General features: G+C 45.4%; 1 protein-coding gene across 4 annotated transcripts in view; it reads right to left on the reverse strand.

Annotated features, from left to right (window-relative positions):
* The window catches only part of SAMD11 (sterile alpha motif domain containing 11), a 174,434-nt gene that overhangs the window by 91,566 nt on the left and 66,716 nt on the right, over positions 1-16,152 (reverse strand). For all 4 annotated transcript variants that reach the window (XM_067567293.1, XM_067567296.1, XM_067567295.1 and 1 more), the window contains exon 4: positions 12,363-12,413. In XM_067567293.1, coding sequence (XP_067423394.1) covers positions 12,363-12,413 — 51 coding nt within the window. The remainder of the gene's footprint in view (positions 1-12,362; positions 12,414-16,152) is intronic.

Below are 16,152 nucleotides of genomic sequence, written 5' to 3' on the forward strand. Positions count from 1 at the left end.
GCAGCTTGCATAGTTACATTTACAGTATTGCTATCATGAGAAACTTAGGGCCAAAAAAACCTAGTCTAGACAAGATTTGCATGCAGGTGTAACCTCTGAGGAAGGGTGAAAGTGAGGGTTGGGCATATTAGGACTAAAATGGGAGTCTAAATCCACCCTACAAGAACTTCAAAACAACACTAGCAGAATCCCTGATCTGGTTCACCACTGCACACCTCCTTCCCCAGCTGGACACATTTCCCTTCCAAGTGAGACAGCTTGCTCATATTTGTAAAAGTGTGAGGACCACAAAAGCACGATGCTAGGACCATATATGGATTACACTAGGCATGGCATGGTCCTTGCAGGTTCCTCGTTGAACCCCTGAGCCTGGCACCATCCATTTATGACACTTGCATTATTGTTGGTATGGACAGCCCATCCCAGCAGTCGGCGGTATCCTGCACTGCCCTTTGCTTTGCTGCCCCAGTTAAGCTTTCCTACGAGGCCTGGATCCCAAAGATCTTGTGCTAATCTGCTTCTCTCTCTCTCACTCACTCACACTCACACACACACTCACACACACACACACACACACACACACACACACACACACACACACACACACACACACACACACACACACACACACACACACACACACACACACACACACACACACACACACACACACCCCAGGCATTTCAACAAGGATCCGCTAGAGTTCAGAGGGACTCTCCCTAATGGTCCATCTTCACCAGCTCACCTGCCACAACAACTACAGATTCCCATACATCTTCCCTCCGCTCCCAACATCCATCAAGCCCTGTGTTATTGATCATCCCCTGACCACGGCCTGCCACTCAACATAGCCACTAATACAAAGGAAAAGAGGAGCCGACAACAGCCACGGTGAGCAGCGCAGCCGGGGCGCAGCCCCTCATCGGGCCCTCTGGTGATACCGCCAACACAAATAGCATCAGTACTAACAGCCATCGCACAAATGCCCTCCTGCCCAGCAGGGTCCCGGGTGGCTTCCCAGAGAACGAACAGTCCCTCTCAGCAAGCTGCCCTAGAAATTATGGGATGGCAGCAGCCATCTTACATCTGCGAGCTCCCTGTAAAAGCATAACTTGAGGGTCGCAGGCTTCATGCTTTCTGTAGGCTGAGCACACTGCACGTTGCACTCCTTCCTTCCCCAGGGTGCCACCCCCCCAAGCCTCTGCTATTTCAGGGACTCCCTACATCTCCTCCCACCCACTCCCTCATGCCAGGGACTCTGTGACCTTTACATACCCCTCACTCTATACCACCGTCCCATTCTCCCACCCAGCGCAAGGGCTCTTTGTGCACCCCATTCCCTTCTGCTTCCCATGGCAGGGTGTCCCATTCCCCCCCACTCACACATACCAGGGGCTGTGTGTGCCTCTCCATTACCTGTCCCCCCCATGAGTTCCTTCCTGCTCCCCTCCAGAGCCCCCTTTCTCCTCCCCCTTCACAGGGCCCTGCTTTCCTCTCCCTATCTCCACTTTGGGACACTGCTGTCCCTCAGCAGTAGCACTCGTCATCACCCCATCCCTTGTGGGTTCTTTGCTTTGACTCCCACACCCGCTTGTCCCCCCTTCTCTACCTCCATGTCTCCTCCAAACACAAGACCCCATTTCCCCACTACAAACTCTTCCTGTAAGGCTCTCTTATTTCTGTTAAAAGTCCACGCTACAGACCATCTCCCCAGACAGTACCAAGCTGCTGCCTCCGATATGCGGAAGCAGCAACAGAGAGGTAGGATAGAGATTCCCGTGCCTGCAGCACCAGCCAGTCTGGAGACCCCGATTTTAACTCTGAATCAGGCTTTTCTGGTACTCCAACGTGCACCAAAATCAATAGACTTGTGCCCACTGATGCGCAGAATATTCCCTGAAGTTTTGGCATTGATTGGATGCATTGTTCCAAAGTTATCACATTACAGACAAACAGACAGAGAAACGCCATCGTGTTGAGGCCAGGACCTCACCTCACTTAGCCAATAAATAGAATGCTTTACTCACATGCAATTGGTGTGTCTTATTTATGTGAGAATCTGTTTAAAATATCCCATATCCTCAATCCATTTCATCGCTACTTTAAGTTGCTGAAATCCTGTAATAATACTCATCCAGGCTATTTTAAACGGGCAATAAGGCGTAGGTCGATAAAGGATATATTCTGCTTGAATAATAAGAATATAGCAGTAGGGATATACTACCAACCACCTGACCAGGATGGTGATAGTGACTGTGAAATGCTCAGGGAGATTAGAGAGGCTATAAAAATAAAAAATTCAGTAATAATGGGGGATTTCAACTAAACCCAGATTGACTGGGTACATGTCACCTCAGGACGGGATTCAGAGATTAAGTTTCTTGACACCTTAAATGACTGCTTCTTGGAGCAGCTAGTACTAGAATCCACGAGAGGAAAGGCAATTCTTGATTTATTCCTAAATGCAGCACAGGATCTGATCCAAGCAGTAAATATAGCTGAACTGCTTGGTAACAGTGGCCATAACATAATAAAAGTTAACATTCCTGTGGGTAGGGGGTACATCAAAGCAGCCCACCAGGCCAGGGTAGCATTTAATTTCAGAAAGGGGAACTACACAAAAATGAGGAAGTTAGTTAAACAGAAATTAAAAGGTACAGCGCCAAAAGTGAAATCCCTGCAAATTGCATGGAAACTTTTTAAAGACACCATAATAGAGGCTCATTTTAAATGTATACCCCAAATTAAAAAACATAGTACGAGGACCAAAAAAGTGCCACCGTGGCTAAACAACCAAGTAAACAAAGCAGTGAGAGGCAAAAAGGCATCCTTTAAAAAAATGGAAGTTAAATCCTATTGAGGAAAACAGAAAGGAGCATTAACTCTGGCAAGTGAAGTGTAAAAATATAATTAGGCACGTCATAAAAGAATTTGAAGAATAGCTAGCCAAAGACTCAAAAAGTAATGGCAAAAACATTTTTAAGTACATCAGAAGCAGGAAAACTGCTAAACAACCAGTGGGGCCACTGGACGATCAAGATGCTAAAGGAGCACTGAAGGAAGATAAGGCTATTGTGCAGACACTAAAGGAATTCTTTGCCTCGCTCTTCACGGCTGAGGATGTGAGGAAGATTCCCAAACCTGAGCCATTCTTTTTAGGCGACAAATCTGAGGAACCATCCCAGACTGAAGTGTCATTAAAGGAGGTTTTAGAACAAACTGATAAATTAAACAGTAAAAAGTCACCAGGACCAGATGGTATCCACCCATGACTTCTTTCTGAAGGAACTCAAATGTGAAATTGCAAAACTACTAACTGTGGTATGTAACCTATCATTGAAATCAGCTTCTGTACCAGATGACTGGAGGATAGCTAATGTGACACCAGTTTTTAAAAAGGCTCCAGAGGCGATCCCAGCGATTACAGGCCATTAAGCCTAACTTCAGTACCAGGCAAATTGATTGAAACTAGTCAACATCATTTTTGTAAATGAAAATCAGGAACTGGACAGGTCGCCCAGCAAGAATTCTCCAAATACCGATTTATTAAAGATAAGACAAAGCCAGAAGCTCAAATTTGAATCCTTCCAAATTTCAGCAGCGGAAGTCAGACTGAATCTCCCAATCCAAAGGCATTCCCTCTGAAGTTTTGGTCCCAGGTTCGACGCACAACCAGAAGAAGCCAATTCTCGGTTCCCTGTTGTGTGCAGCTGAAATCTCCTGAGAACATGCTCCCAAAATTTCAGCCAAGATGATGCAAATCCCAGCAAGATCCCAAAAGCTCTCAAGATGTCTTCACATCCACAGTTTCCCCACGATTTCTCCTCACTCCATTCCAGAAGGCCATTATCTCCCCTTTCACGGTATACTGGGAATCACAGTAAGGAGGTGATGTACACGTTGGGGGGCAGGGAAATGCAAGTGCACTATTTGTGAACACACACATTCTGTTGTGCCTTTTCGGTGTCTCACAACCTTTCTTGTCCCATTTGCTAAACATCAGGAATACGTTTGTGTTTCAAATTACAGCTAGTTTATGCCACACAGCAACCCATCCCAGCTTTGTCCATCTCGTGAATTTCTGCTGGAATTTGGACAGCCATGCTCCCCCCAGACCAAGCCATTCCACCACGGATGGTTAATTAAAACATCTTGGTATGTCCGTACAGAAGAGAGAAGAGCACTCATAACATCAGAGGAAGTGAACCATTTCAGGAAACCACTGACCCCGTGCCTCTCCTCCCTTTTTATTCATGCCTTCCCAATGGAGAGGTGGTTCCTTTCTCTCTTTTTTCCAGTTAAACAAAAGAAAAGGTCCATTTATTACTCACTTGGCAGCTATTGTCTGAAACCAAACAGGTATGTTGCCGAACAAACTGTGTTTGCCCATCTGGAAAGTCTCTTCCCTCCAGTGCAAACCATATTCTGACTGCCAACAAGGGGGTCTGCTAGCCAGGAATTTCCTTGTTAATTTTATCTTTGCCATCAGGAAGGAGGTCCTGGTATGGAGCTTTAGCAACCTGCATTAGTTACAAAGATGAGGGCTCTATATACTTCCACCACGAGGAGTATTACAGCATTCCCATAGGCAAAAATGAGCCCCCAACACATGGCAATGGGAAGGCCAACCACTCAAGCCGTCATTTTTTCTTGTATCCTCCATTCCTTGACTTTTTATTGTTCCACTTCATCAAGGGAAATGATGATCCCCTGCATGTGTGCATCACCTCCCATCTTCACAGCAGCTTATAATGATCATGGGCTGATCTGTGCCCTCTGTTATGCTGGTGTAAATCGGGAGTCAATGACAGGTGCTGGAGATGGGGGGGAGATCAAAGAGCCACTGCCCTCCACTTTTGAGAACCTGAACTCAGCTGAGGGCACTGACGGGGGGAGGAGCTAGGACCCCCCTTGGCCCCTGACCAGAGTTGGGTGGCATAACAGCGGAGATCCTTCCCTGCTGGCAGGATGGAGAGGCAGCCAGGCCAAATGTGAGTGAGCGCTGCATTCTGGTGCATGGGGTCGCAACACCACACACACCTTTCTGCAGTCCTTCCAGAACCATAGAGTCAAGGAACCCTTTCCAGAGTCACATCAGTGTAACCAAAAGCAGTATTCAGCTGTAAAGGCCAAATCCTACCAAGTGCTACCCAGGGGCTTTCCCCACCTCATGGCTCCTCCTTTGATGGACAAATTAAGCACACATTTTTAACAGTGAGGGTGATTAACCATAGGAACAAAGTACAAAGTGCTGGATTCTCCCTCACTTGCTGTCTCCAAATCAAGACTAGATGCCTTTCTGGAAAACATGCTTTATCCAAATGCAAGTTACCAGGCTCCCGTACAGGGGCCACTGGGTGAAATTTAATGGCCTGCAATATGCTAGAGGTCAAACTAGATGATTTGATTGTCCCTTTTGGCCTTAAATTCCAGGAGTCTACAATGCTGTGGCAGGGCAGGACTGAAATCTCACACTTCAAAGTTACTGCACCCCCACGTTATCTGCCACTGCTGCAGTATGGTCAGGTGCCCACTCCCCCAGGGGAGACAATGCTGCATGCGGGGATGTACAGCTTCCCATTTTAAAGGATGAGCAGTGAGAGTCCCACTGCATGCAACCTCAACCTCCTCAGCCAGGCTGCCTGGGAATGGCAGGACGGCTCTGGGGATGTAAACGCAGCCAGCATCACTCCACGCCCCACTGCCCTGATCCTAACCATGAGGGCAAGATTTGGCTCTTATTACTAAATTAAGCCCCATCTTCAACCCCACCCTCATGTAGTTAAACTACTGAACCAGCCCCATTTTACTGATGGAGAAACTGAGGCAGAGGCTAGGTGACTTGCTTAAGACCACAGAGGGACTCCATGTCAGAGCTGGGGTTAGACTTTAGAAGATCCTTCCGTGTGCATAGATCAGACGATTCCTAGGCACTCTTGTCACTTTTCCTTTACCTTATTTGCCAACATTTTCCCTCTTCTGCTGCAACTGAATGGTCTGAATACAATGACCCGTGGAGCAGTTAGCAGCAGATGCTGATGACAGGAAGAGCCATACTCATCCCCCATGAACCCAAAGCGTCCCTACCCTGGGTTTCCTAGGTTAAAGCATAGCAGTTCAGCAGCAAATACCAAACCTTCCTACATTATTGCTTTAAAGGGCAACACATCAATATACTTTCATGCCTGATAATATTACCTGCATCACACGGTGATACTTTCTGCTGACTCAGCATTGTCCTTGAGATGCATGCAGCTGTTTGCTTTGTGCTTTTTATTTTCCTTCTCCCCTTCTTTCCTTTTCACTGTGTATCTTCGAGGAGAATAAGCAGAATCAGCTAGTTCTATTTCTTTTCTCACTCTCCACTTCTCACATATTCTTTACCTTTCTTCAATGTGCCCCAATTTACCAACTTCTTCAAACAGCCTTCTCTAGTCTTTCACCAGCACAATTTTCTTTTCTTTAAAAAAAAAACAAAAAACACCAACTACGGCTGGCCCCCATCTACACAGAGCAAACAAATTCATTCAACAATCCAGGTTATGCACTGCTTAAACTCTGTCCTGGTTTAACAAGGTTTGGCAGATTAATGCGGATGGGGCCAAAACTATGGGACAGCCAGATTTTTAAAAAAACACAAACAAATCAAGGCTCTGGGCTAGGTCCACATCTGGTCTAAAGCACATTATAATCTGGCTTGGTCCAGTCCAGAATGGCTGGTCAGACCCTACCATGTTTAAACGGTGGTTTTAAATACAGTTAGTAGCTGTGGGTAGCTGGGGCCTTTCTTTCCTTATAACACTTTATGCCCCTTTCATATCAGATGCATCCAGAAGAAAATTCTCCTCTGGGAGGGCCAGTTTTTTTTGGTAGGCCCAATCACTCTGTTTGTCTGAGAGGATTTTCCATACATTTGAGCTCCTGAGATGTGCATCCCATTCAGCTAATGTAAAGTGATTCATTTCTCTCTCCGGCCAATTCACACATTCATTCTTTTACATCTTTCCCACAGCAGATCTTCAAGCTGCCTTCAATACACTTCCTGCGTTCGTGCCCGGTATGGTCTGATGGCTCAAGCACCGGACGAGCACCAGGGCTCCTGGGTTCCATTCTCAACCCCCTTCCCTGGTTCACTCAGACAAGTCACTTAACCTTGTTTTGCCTCATCTTCCCCCTACTTAATGAGAGCAACACCAACAACACCTTCCTCGCAAAGCAGTCAGGCTTCACTGTGTGTAAAAGTGCGTAGAGATCCTGGGCCAGCATCAAGTTTTACCCAATGGCTGTAATACAGAGCAGCCTCAACGGAGCTTTTTTTCATTCCTGGCCTCTCTCTACCTTCTCACCTACCTCCATCCACAACACAGAGAAGCAGAACACCACCAAACAGGTGGGAAACACCCTCCACCCAGCACTTTCGCTCACACAGCCCCCGCTTTATGATGCGCTTCAGCATGAGGAGCCTATTCCAGACAAAAGTGCTGAATACCTGGACTCCCGCTGAAATCCGGGGCAAGTGAGAGCACTCAGTCCCTTGTCTCAATTGCTCAGTTCCCAGCAGGGATGGGCCCTAAGAGCATGTTTATTACTGCGAAACTTGACGGGCTTTTCTCAAAATAGAAAAGAAAGTGCCTCATTTACTGAGCAATTTTAAAGCATTTTAGAAAAGCGTTCGAGAGAACACCATGTCTGTCCAAGGGGATGTCAGTGTACAGAGCCAATTGTTTTAAACAGAGGCACTTAGGAATTTTTACTAAAATGCCAGCCCAGTCATCACATTAACTTCAAAGCATAAAAGAAAAAGGAGCACCTGGCAGGACCTCGGGGAGATGCTAATCTCCCTTTTCAGGGCAGTTTCCCAATGTTGATCTTTTGGTGCCTGTGTGCAGACCTGTATGTACCCAATTAAACCTCTTTTCATCAAGGGAAACGCAGACAGCAACTCTAGGTGACCAGACTTCAACGAATCCAGGCAACCTCTGACGACTTGGAAAGGAAGATCAAAGGCAACCTTTTGACAGAGAGGCAGGGCAAGTCACATGGCGACTCCCTTTAGATTTAAAAGAACAGGGGAAGAGAAACACATGACAGTGTGGTGCAGCATAAAAGTATCGCAGCTTGAGTCTGGGATGACCTGCATAACTCATGAGTGGTGAATTATGTATGTCATCTCGAACAATGGTCAGTAAAACCTTTGTGCCACCCCATCATGTAGTCCAGTGGCGCCACATATTTCACAGAGCTGTAAGGCAATTTAGGTCGCTTAAACATACACGCGTCTCTTTTCTGCACTGGCAAATCAGGGGTGAAAAATGTCTAAGTGACCTAGATGGCAGGTTCCAATCTGCACCCGTGACCATCTGTGCCTGAGCTGGAGGCCCAACCTGAATATTGGGGAGGTCTGATTCGCAGAGGTGCTGAGCACCCACAGTTGGCAGGAGTCAGCAGAACGAGGGGAGCAATTAGAGGTGAGGGGGACAACGACTGGAGTCAGAGAGCAGCAAAGATGCCAGCGGAAGCAGAAATGGCAGAAAGCAGCACGGCGCGGAGTCTGGTGGAGAGAGGAAAGCAGGCAGGCACAAGGGGGAGCAGGGATTTGAGGAAGTAATGGGGGAGGAAGTGGGGATGTGGGGTGGGGGCAGAGGGAAGCAGTGATGGGGGGACTGAAGAGGGCTGTGATAGGGAGATCAGCAGTACACGAAGTGTGCGGTACGGGTGGGGAAGAGGCCTGTTCACCCCTGCCTCAGCTTCCCTGGCCACACTGCTTCAGCACAGACCAAAACCAACATGGCAGTGCTGCAGGGAGCCTTTCGAAGTACCGATGCCCAAGCGAATCTTCTGCGTTCTTTACCTTTACGGCGTCGGACCATCGACTCTCTAGAGCCTGAATGGGAGCCTGCAAACTAGCTGTAGAGGAAAAGGGGTGATTGGCTGAGTTGCCTCTGATTTCACAATGGCCCCAGTTAAGACAGCTGACTGTTCACTGGCCAGGTCTCTAGTCTATTGTGGAGCCATCGCTCATGGTGCCAGAGTTAAGGCTGAGTTGAGTTTGTCCTTAAACCAGAGAATCAACCTTTTTATTATTCCCCAAAATTACAGCATTTACAGCTTGAGTACAGAATGGACTTTGCCAGTAAATCTGTTAATTAACTTTAATTAAAATTCATTTTAAAATGGCTCCTTTAAGAAATTTAGCGCCCGGCCGGCTTTGTCTCAAATGCTCTTAATAATAAAACAACAGACTGCCCATATAGTTAAAACTCATTGAAATCTTATGCATTTCAAGAACTCAGAATGTAATTTAGCTAAGTTATTGACTGTTGTATCTTATTGTTATGTGGGGCCAGGTCACCAGCTCAGGTCACTTAGCTGAGGCCGTTGTGTCATCAGAAGGCTAGAACAATGCTTTGTGTAGGGTCTACATAAACAATTATGGTGAAAACCCAATTGGAATCCAAAAGAATTCCCAACCAGACGTTAAGACAAATTCTGCCCCTTTTTACTAAGCATTGTCCCTTTAAATCTTTCTTACTAGCAAACCAGGGTTAAGAATGGACAAATCTCATGTTTCAGGGCATCAGTTGGTTGCATGATTAGCTTGCTGCATTACAGGGAACCGACTGCTTTCTGTTGGAGCATTAGTTCTGGCCACTTTGAGGTAACTGGACCAGGTATTTGATCTGCAGTGGCAAAACTTGTATCTTACCATATAACTGCCAAGATTTTTGCCAGTCACAATGATAGTGGACACACAATGGACTGAGTTCTCTGAATACTGTGGAAAAGGAATATCCAAGTGTTAGAACCACGTTGTCAGGAAAGAGCTACAGGAAACAAACAGTTAAATGGGGAAAGTCAGAGACATATGCTCACAGACATAAAAATTCAACTATTATTTTAGCCTTGGCAGTGCAGCTTCAAAAATAATATGATTAAAAGGTGGGAATTTTAATTTCCAAAAGGTGTGTACACCTTTCGTCACAGCTGTGTTAAACTCCAGAAGGGCAGTTCACGTGGCTATTAATTAAGGCTGGTGTCAGCATTTCCATTATAAACCTCCGGTCTTTTTAGGCATTTATAACTGGGCCATAAAATTTCACTCCAGGCTGAAATGTATCATGAATGGGTCCGCCAGGAAGGAATCCATTCATTAGAATTTTCAAGTCCCATAAGCTTAAAGCAACAACATAGGGACCTTATCCTGAAAGCTGTCTGGGCATGGAACTCCTAGTGGTATCAATGGACGTTCTGGTTGAGATGAGCTTGCAAGACTGGGTCTTAGAAGCTACTGATTCGGGGCGTGGTTTTATACTCTTACAATTTAAAAAGGTTAAGAATGACATTTTCCCAGATTTGGGGCTGAATGCTGTGCTGATTTCAACACCAGTTAATCCCACTGCTTTCAATGGCTCCTAGTGGAGTGTGAATCAGCACAGATTTCACACCTCACTCCACACTGCTCCGAATGAGGATTTCCAGCCTCAGTTCAGCCAAGCATTTAAGCACATGCTTAAATGCCTGGCTGAATAGGGATGGATTTATGCATGTACTTAAATGTTTTGTTGAATCAAACCAGGGACCAAAAAAATAGCGCTTTTACCCTATGGTCTATAATTTGGAGGAGAACCTTCACACACAAATACCTCCAATAAAACAGCCCAAATGGTCTGCTTTACAGCTCAAGACTTTTTTGGCGGGGGAGAGGGCTCAATACAATCTACAATACAATCTTTCTCCTAAATCCTCTTGCCTCCCTGCCTCTCCACACAAATTTTTACTGGATGCTCACAGCCAGGAAGCAGAATTTGTCAGTTGTGTTTGAAGGGCAGGTGGTAGAGTTGGGAGTCGTTTCCTAATACACTCTCCTGCGGTCACTAATATTTACTTTTCATGAAACATTCTGAAGCTAATAAAGAGAGAATAACCCAGATCTGTTGCAATACTGAAACCTACATGTTTTTTTAAAGCGGCTATATTATGTTCTCTTGGGTAAGTACCACATCAGGGTGCAGCGAGATACAGTCCTAGTCACAGAATTCATCAGATAAATTATTCAATTAAATGCCCTTGCTTGTCCTTAGTTTCTGAGCTCCTTGGAGCATGGGTCATCCTTCCAAAGCATTTGGAAAACGCCTAGCACGTAGTGGGCATTACTGCAACTAAAAAAATAATAATAAATGATCTTAACATTTTCCCATTGTTCACCTAGTTAACTGAACCGGAATCTTGCACAGAGCACCAGAAACTGTTGCTGGATTGTTATCTACAAGCTAATTAATTTTCATACTATAAAACTTGAGCTCCTTTAAGCCAGTTTTTGATCTCAGCCTCAACGGTGTAAATTCAGAGTAACTCCACCAACTTCAATCAAGTTATTCAGGACTGAAACCAGAGCAACTGGGATCAGAATCCGGCCCACTCTGTTTTGGCCCAACAACATCCTTCTGTAGAACACATACTTCCTTCAGGTTTCTCATGCCAAGAGGTTTCGCATGAACCACCTGTTCTTTATTAGCCATGTGTAATGATTTGTCTCTTCTCCAGAAAACAAACAGCATATGCCTGGTTCAAGTACTTCACTGGCAAATAGTAAGTTTCATATGAAACAGAAGTTAAAACGTGCATTCCTCTTTTCTCACTATAGAGGCAAATACTGTAGCTAGACGTTTAAAAGGGCAGGATAATTTCATGACCAGCAAACACTTGCAGTTATAGTTTACATACAAACATAAGGGATAATTGAATCTCATGCTTCAGGGCTTCAACTAATCAATGTAAGGGACAGGAAGGAATTTTCTCACATGTGCAAAGCATTGCAATAACTGGCTACTGACAGTGTGTGGATTTTGACCTTTTCCAGGTATTGATCACTGCAGGATACCAGACTTAAAAAATGAATGATCCAAACTGAGATGACAATTTCTACACACACTTTCAGTTTAGGCTTGTACTGCTTTTCTCTTATTTTACTCTGTTTTTAAAAAATGTTTTTTCCTTAAGGTGATTTTTTAAATGTCTAATTCCCTCCCTCCCTCCCCCCCCCCCCAGGGTCTTAATGATGTTGCACGGACATCTACACACCCGTCACCCACTCATTAGTGTCAGTTTGGAGCACAGTGATTTTCCGTGCTTAGAAAAAGCAGACCTGAAAAAAAAACCCAGCTTTAAGTGGATCCTTCTATAGGACTGACTGATCTTTCTTCTCCAACAGAAGAGATTTGAGAGAGAGAGAGAAAGAAAGAGAGAAAGAGAGAAAATTAACATGCAGGAATATTATTTCATGTCTAACTGCATCCACAGGCCAGTAATGTGTATCATAAACTCTTAGCCTACCATACAAGGAGGGTGCCCCAAAATGGTACCTGCAAGAGGTCTCTCGGAAGGAGATGTTTAAATCCCAGTGGGTGTGTATCCTGTTAAAGAAACAAACGAAGAGGTAAGTGACACTGGCCGAACATGCCTCCGACAGCTCAGAGACACTCTCTCACAATGCCAGCCCCGCACATCTAGCACGCTCCCCTGACCTTATCCCACCCACCACCACCATCCCAAAAGGCATAATGCTGCAACCAGCCATGCTGCGTGCACGCACCGGCCCCAGGAGCCCGCCACAAGCTGTGCTGCGCAGTCAATTAGAGCCCTGTGGGTGATCTGTGCAGCGACGAGAAAACTCCTCTCCCCGCACACACGGCCACGCTGATAGGCCAGGGAGCTGGCAAGATGGTGTCTCAGCTAATGGGACGAGCTCACGAGACGCAGAAAAGGCTCAGCCCTGACAATGTATTAGGAAAACCCTGTATCCACCCCCTCCCTCCATTCCCCGCCCTAGCTGTAAATAAATTATTAGCTATTTCCCACCTCGGAAATTAATTTTATGTAAGTCTGTCACTCTGCCTGGTGACAAGCTGGAGCGATAGATTCCAGATGAACGACATCCTAAATTTAGACCATGACGGGCAGCTGAGATTGTCTTCTGCTGCTGGCCTCAGGGTGAGCAGCACCCACCCTGATCGGAATCAGCTATGTTAGGATCTTTTACCCTCTGCTGCGACTCAGCTCCAAGTGGCACCTGTAAGTGTCAGTTTCGCCTGGCAGCTTGCAGAGGATGGCAGCTTCCACCGTTTCATCTGGCCAGTAGGATGGAAAATAATCCCCTAGCCACCAGGGACCCACGTTTTCGAAGACGTTACACGGGGCATCTATCCGCGAGAACAGCACCTCCCTGCCACATCTGCCTGTGAATGTGAACACTCAGCTTCTGCAAACACAGGTTCCTGAGAGCGCTAAGCAGATGTGTCTGCAAATGTTGCGCATGGAGGGAGCCTAATGCACGCTCCTCTAACGACTGTCATCGTCTCTCCCTCTCCCATTCCATCTGGCCTTGATTCAGCAAAGCACTTAAGCAACGTGCTTGAAGTCCATCCAGTTTCACCAAGAGCCTAACCCAAAGCCCACTGGACTCAATGGGAGCCTGTTGACTTAAACAGGCTTTGAATCGGGCCAGAAAGCACATAAGCATGAGCAATGAAGTCAAAGGGATTTAAGCCCAGAGCTAAGTGCTCTGTTAAATAGGGATGGATTCAAGTTTGCGCTTAAACTGGATTGGGATGGATTTAAATGCTTTGCTGGACTGGGGCCTCTGCTTTAATTCTAGCTCTGGGAAACAGGTGAAAGCTCAGATCTGGGCTGGGAAAAGCCTGAGCAACTTGCATTCATTTTGCCTTGCTGAACAGTACAGAATCCTATAAGCTAAAAGTAACTCCATTGATTTCAAAGCAGTTACCTCCTGATCTACACTGATGTGAGAGCAAACTCAAGCCCTGGGTTTCAAGCTTGGGTAGAGATTTCTATTATTATTTAGTGATGCAGCATCAGATCTCACAGCTCTGAACTCTTCACACATGCTGACTCTTGCTCCTTCCCCCCTTCACATCTGTCACAGGCCTGCTGCCTGCCTTTCATCTTGCAAATCCTGTACGTGCGTTGGTTGGAAGTGGACTCCCCCTCCTCTTCCATCTAGTTGGCTACACTCTCTCTTTTTGTTGCTATTCAAGGAAAATACAAATGTGTCTATATAGTTTATAGGGCAGGGAGAGGGCTGGAAAGAAAGAGACCGCTTGAGAGAGGACAAAAGAAAAGGATTTGTCGGATTACAAATTCCATTATCAACCCCAAAATCAGGCTAAGTTTATAAATTTTTCAGCAAACATACACCAAAGTCAGGGCTTTGGGTGAAATTCCTGCAAAACTGGGTTTTGCTCAAAATCAGGCAAAACATGGAGGTGCCAGTTGAGTTTCAGGGTTTATTTGAATCCAAGGCTCAAAGCAAAACCCCAAGGGACGAAAGCCCATGTGAATCAAATAGCAAAGAAAGGTTTGTTCTGCCCGCAGCAGAGCACAATTGGGGAGTTCCACGCAGCTCAAGAAGCTAGATTCCCAGGCTCCAAGACCAGAAGGGATCGTTGTGATCACCTCGGCTGATCTTCTGTATAACACATCGAACTTCGCCAAAATGATTCCATGGCAGATCTTTTAGGAACATATCCAAACTTAATTTAAAAAAAGTCAGCAACTGAGAATCCACCGTGACCCTCGGTAAGTTGTTCCAATGGCTAATTACTCTGACTGTTAAAAATGTACACCTTATTTCCAGTCTGAATGTATCTGGCTTCAACTTCCAGCTATTAGATTGTGTTACACCTTTCTCTGCTAGAATGAGAGCCCATTATTAAATAGTTGTTCCCCATGTAGATTTTACTGATTGTAACCAAGTAAACCCTTAACCTTCTCTTTGTTAAGCTAAACAGATTGCTCTCCTTGAGTCTACCACTGCAAGACGGGTTTTCTAATTCTTTAATCATTCTCATGTCTCTTCTCTGAACCCCCTCTAATTTTTCAACATCCTCCTTGAATTGTGGACACTAGAACTAGACGCAGTACTCCAGCAGCAGTTGCATCAGTGCCAAATGCAGACGTAAAAGAACCTCTCTACTTCTGCTTGAGATTCCTCTGTTTATGCCTCCACAGATCGCATTAGCCCTTTTGGCCACTGCATCGCACCGGCAGCTCGTGTTTAGCAGATTATCCACCACGAGCACTAAATCTGTTTCAGAGTCACTGCTTCCCAGGATAGAGTCCCCCGTCCCGTAAGGATGGCTGACGTTCTTTGTTCCTAGATGCATACATTTACATACTAGCATATAAATTCACACTTACGTATTCAAACGCATCGTTTGCTTGCCCCCATTTTATCAAGAGTTCCAGATCGCTCTCTTAGTGACCTGTCCTCTTCATTATTTATCACTCCCCCAGTTTGTGTGTCATCTGCAAACTTTATCAGTGACGTTTTTATGTTAGGAGCAGTGGCAAAGGAGCCAGCAAACAGTCAAGCGAACCAACAAGAGGTGATCCTTAGTATTGGTGAGTAGTAAGGCCATCACAGAAGAACTGGCTGTAGAGGACAACCTTGGTCCGAGCCACCATGAGTTAATTCAGTTTAAACAAAATGGAAGGATAAACAAAAATAGGCCTGCAAACTAGGGTCCTTGATTTCAAAAGGGTAAACTTTAAAAAATTAAAGGGAGTTCAGTCAGGGAAGTGGACTGGACTGAAGAATTCAAGCATCTGAATGTTGAGAAGGCTTCACATTTCTTTAAGTCAAATATGCGAAACTATCTGAAGCCTGCACCCCAAACAAGGGGAAAAATTCATAGGGAAGGTCTGCAGACCAAACTGGATGAACAAGAATCTCATACAGGTTATTAAGAGAAAGCAGTAAATCTACAAGGAATGGAAGAAGGGATGGATCAGCAAGGGAAGCTACCTCTTGGATGTCCAAAAGTGTAGGGGGAAAAGTGAGAACTGCCAAAAGCCAAGCAGAGTTGGACCTTGCAAAGGAAATTAAAATCAATAGTAAAAGGTTCTTTAGCCATATAAATATAGAGAAAACAAGGAACAAAGAAGTGGAACAGCTAAATACTGAACATGGGGTAGAGATTAAAGATAATCTAGGCATGGCCCAACATCTAAATGAATACTGTGCCTCAATTAATAAGGTTAATGAGGAGGCTGGGGGCAGTGGAAGGGTGGATAATGGGAATAAGGATGTGGAAGTAGAAATTACCACCTCCAAGGTGGAAGCCAAACTCAAAC

The sequence above is a fragment of the Emydura macquarii genome, unplaced genomic scaffold, assembly GCF_026122565.2.
Source record: "Emydura macquarii macquarii isolate MOO-44397 ecotype Brisbane River unplaced genomic scaffold, CSIRO-AGI_Emac_v2 contig_2768, whole genome shotgun sequence".
Lineage (NCBI taxonomy): Eukaryota > Metazoa > Chordata > Testudines > Chelidae > Emydura > Emydura macquarii.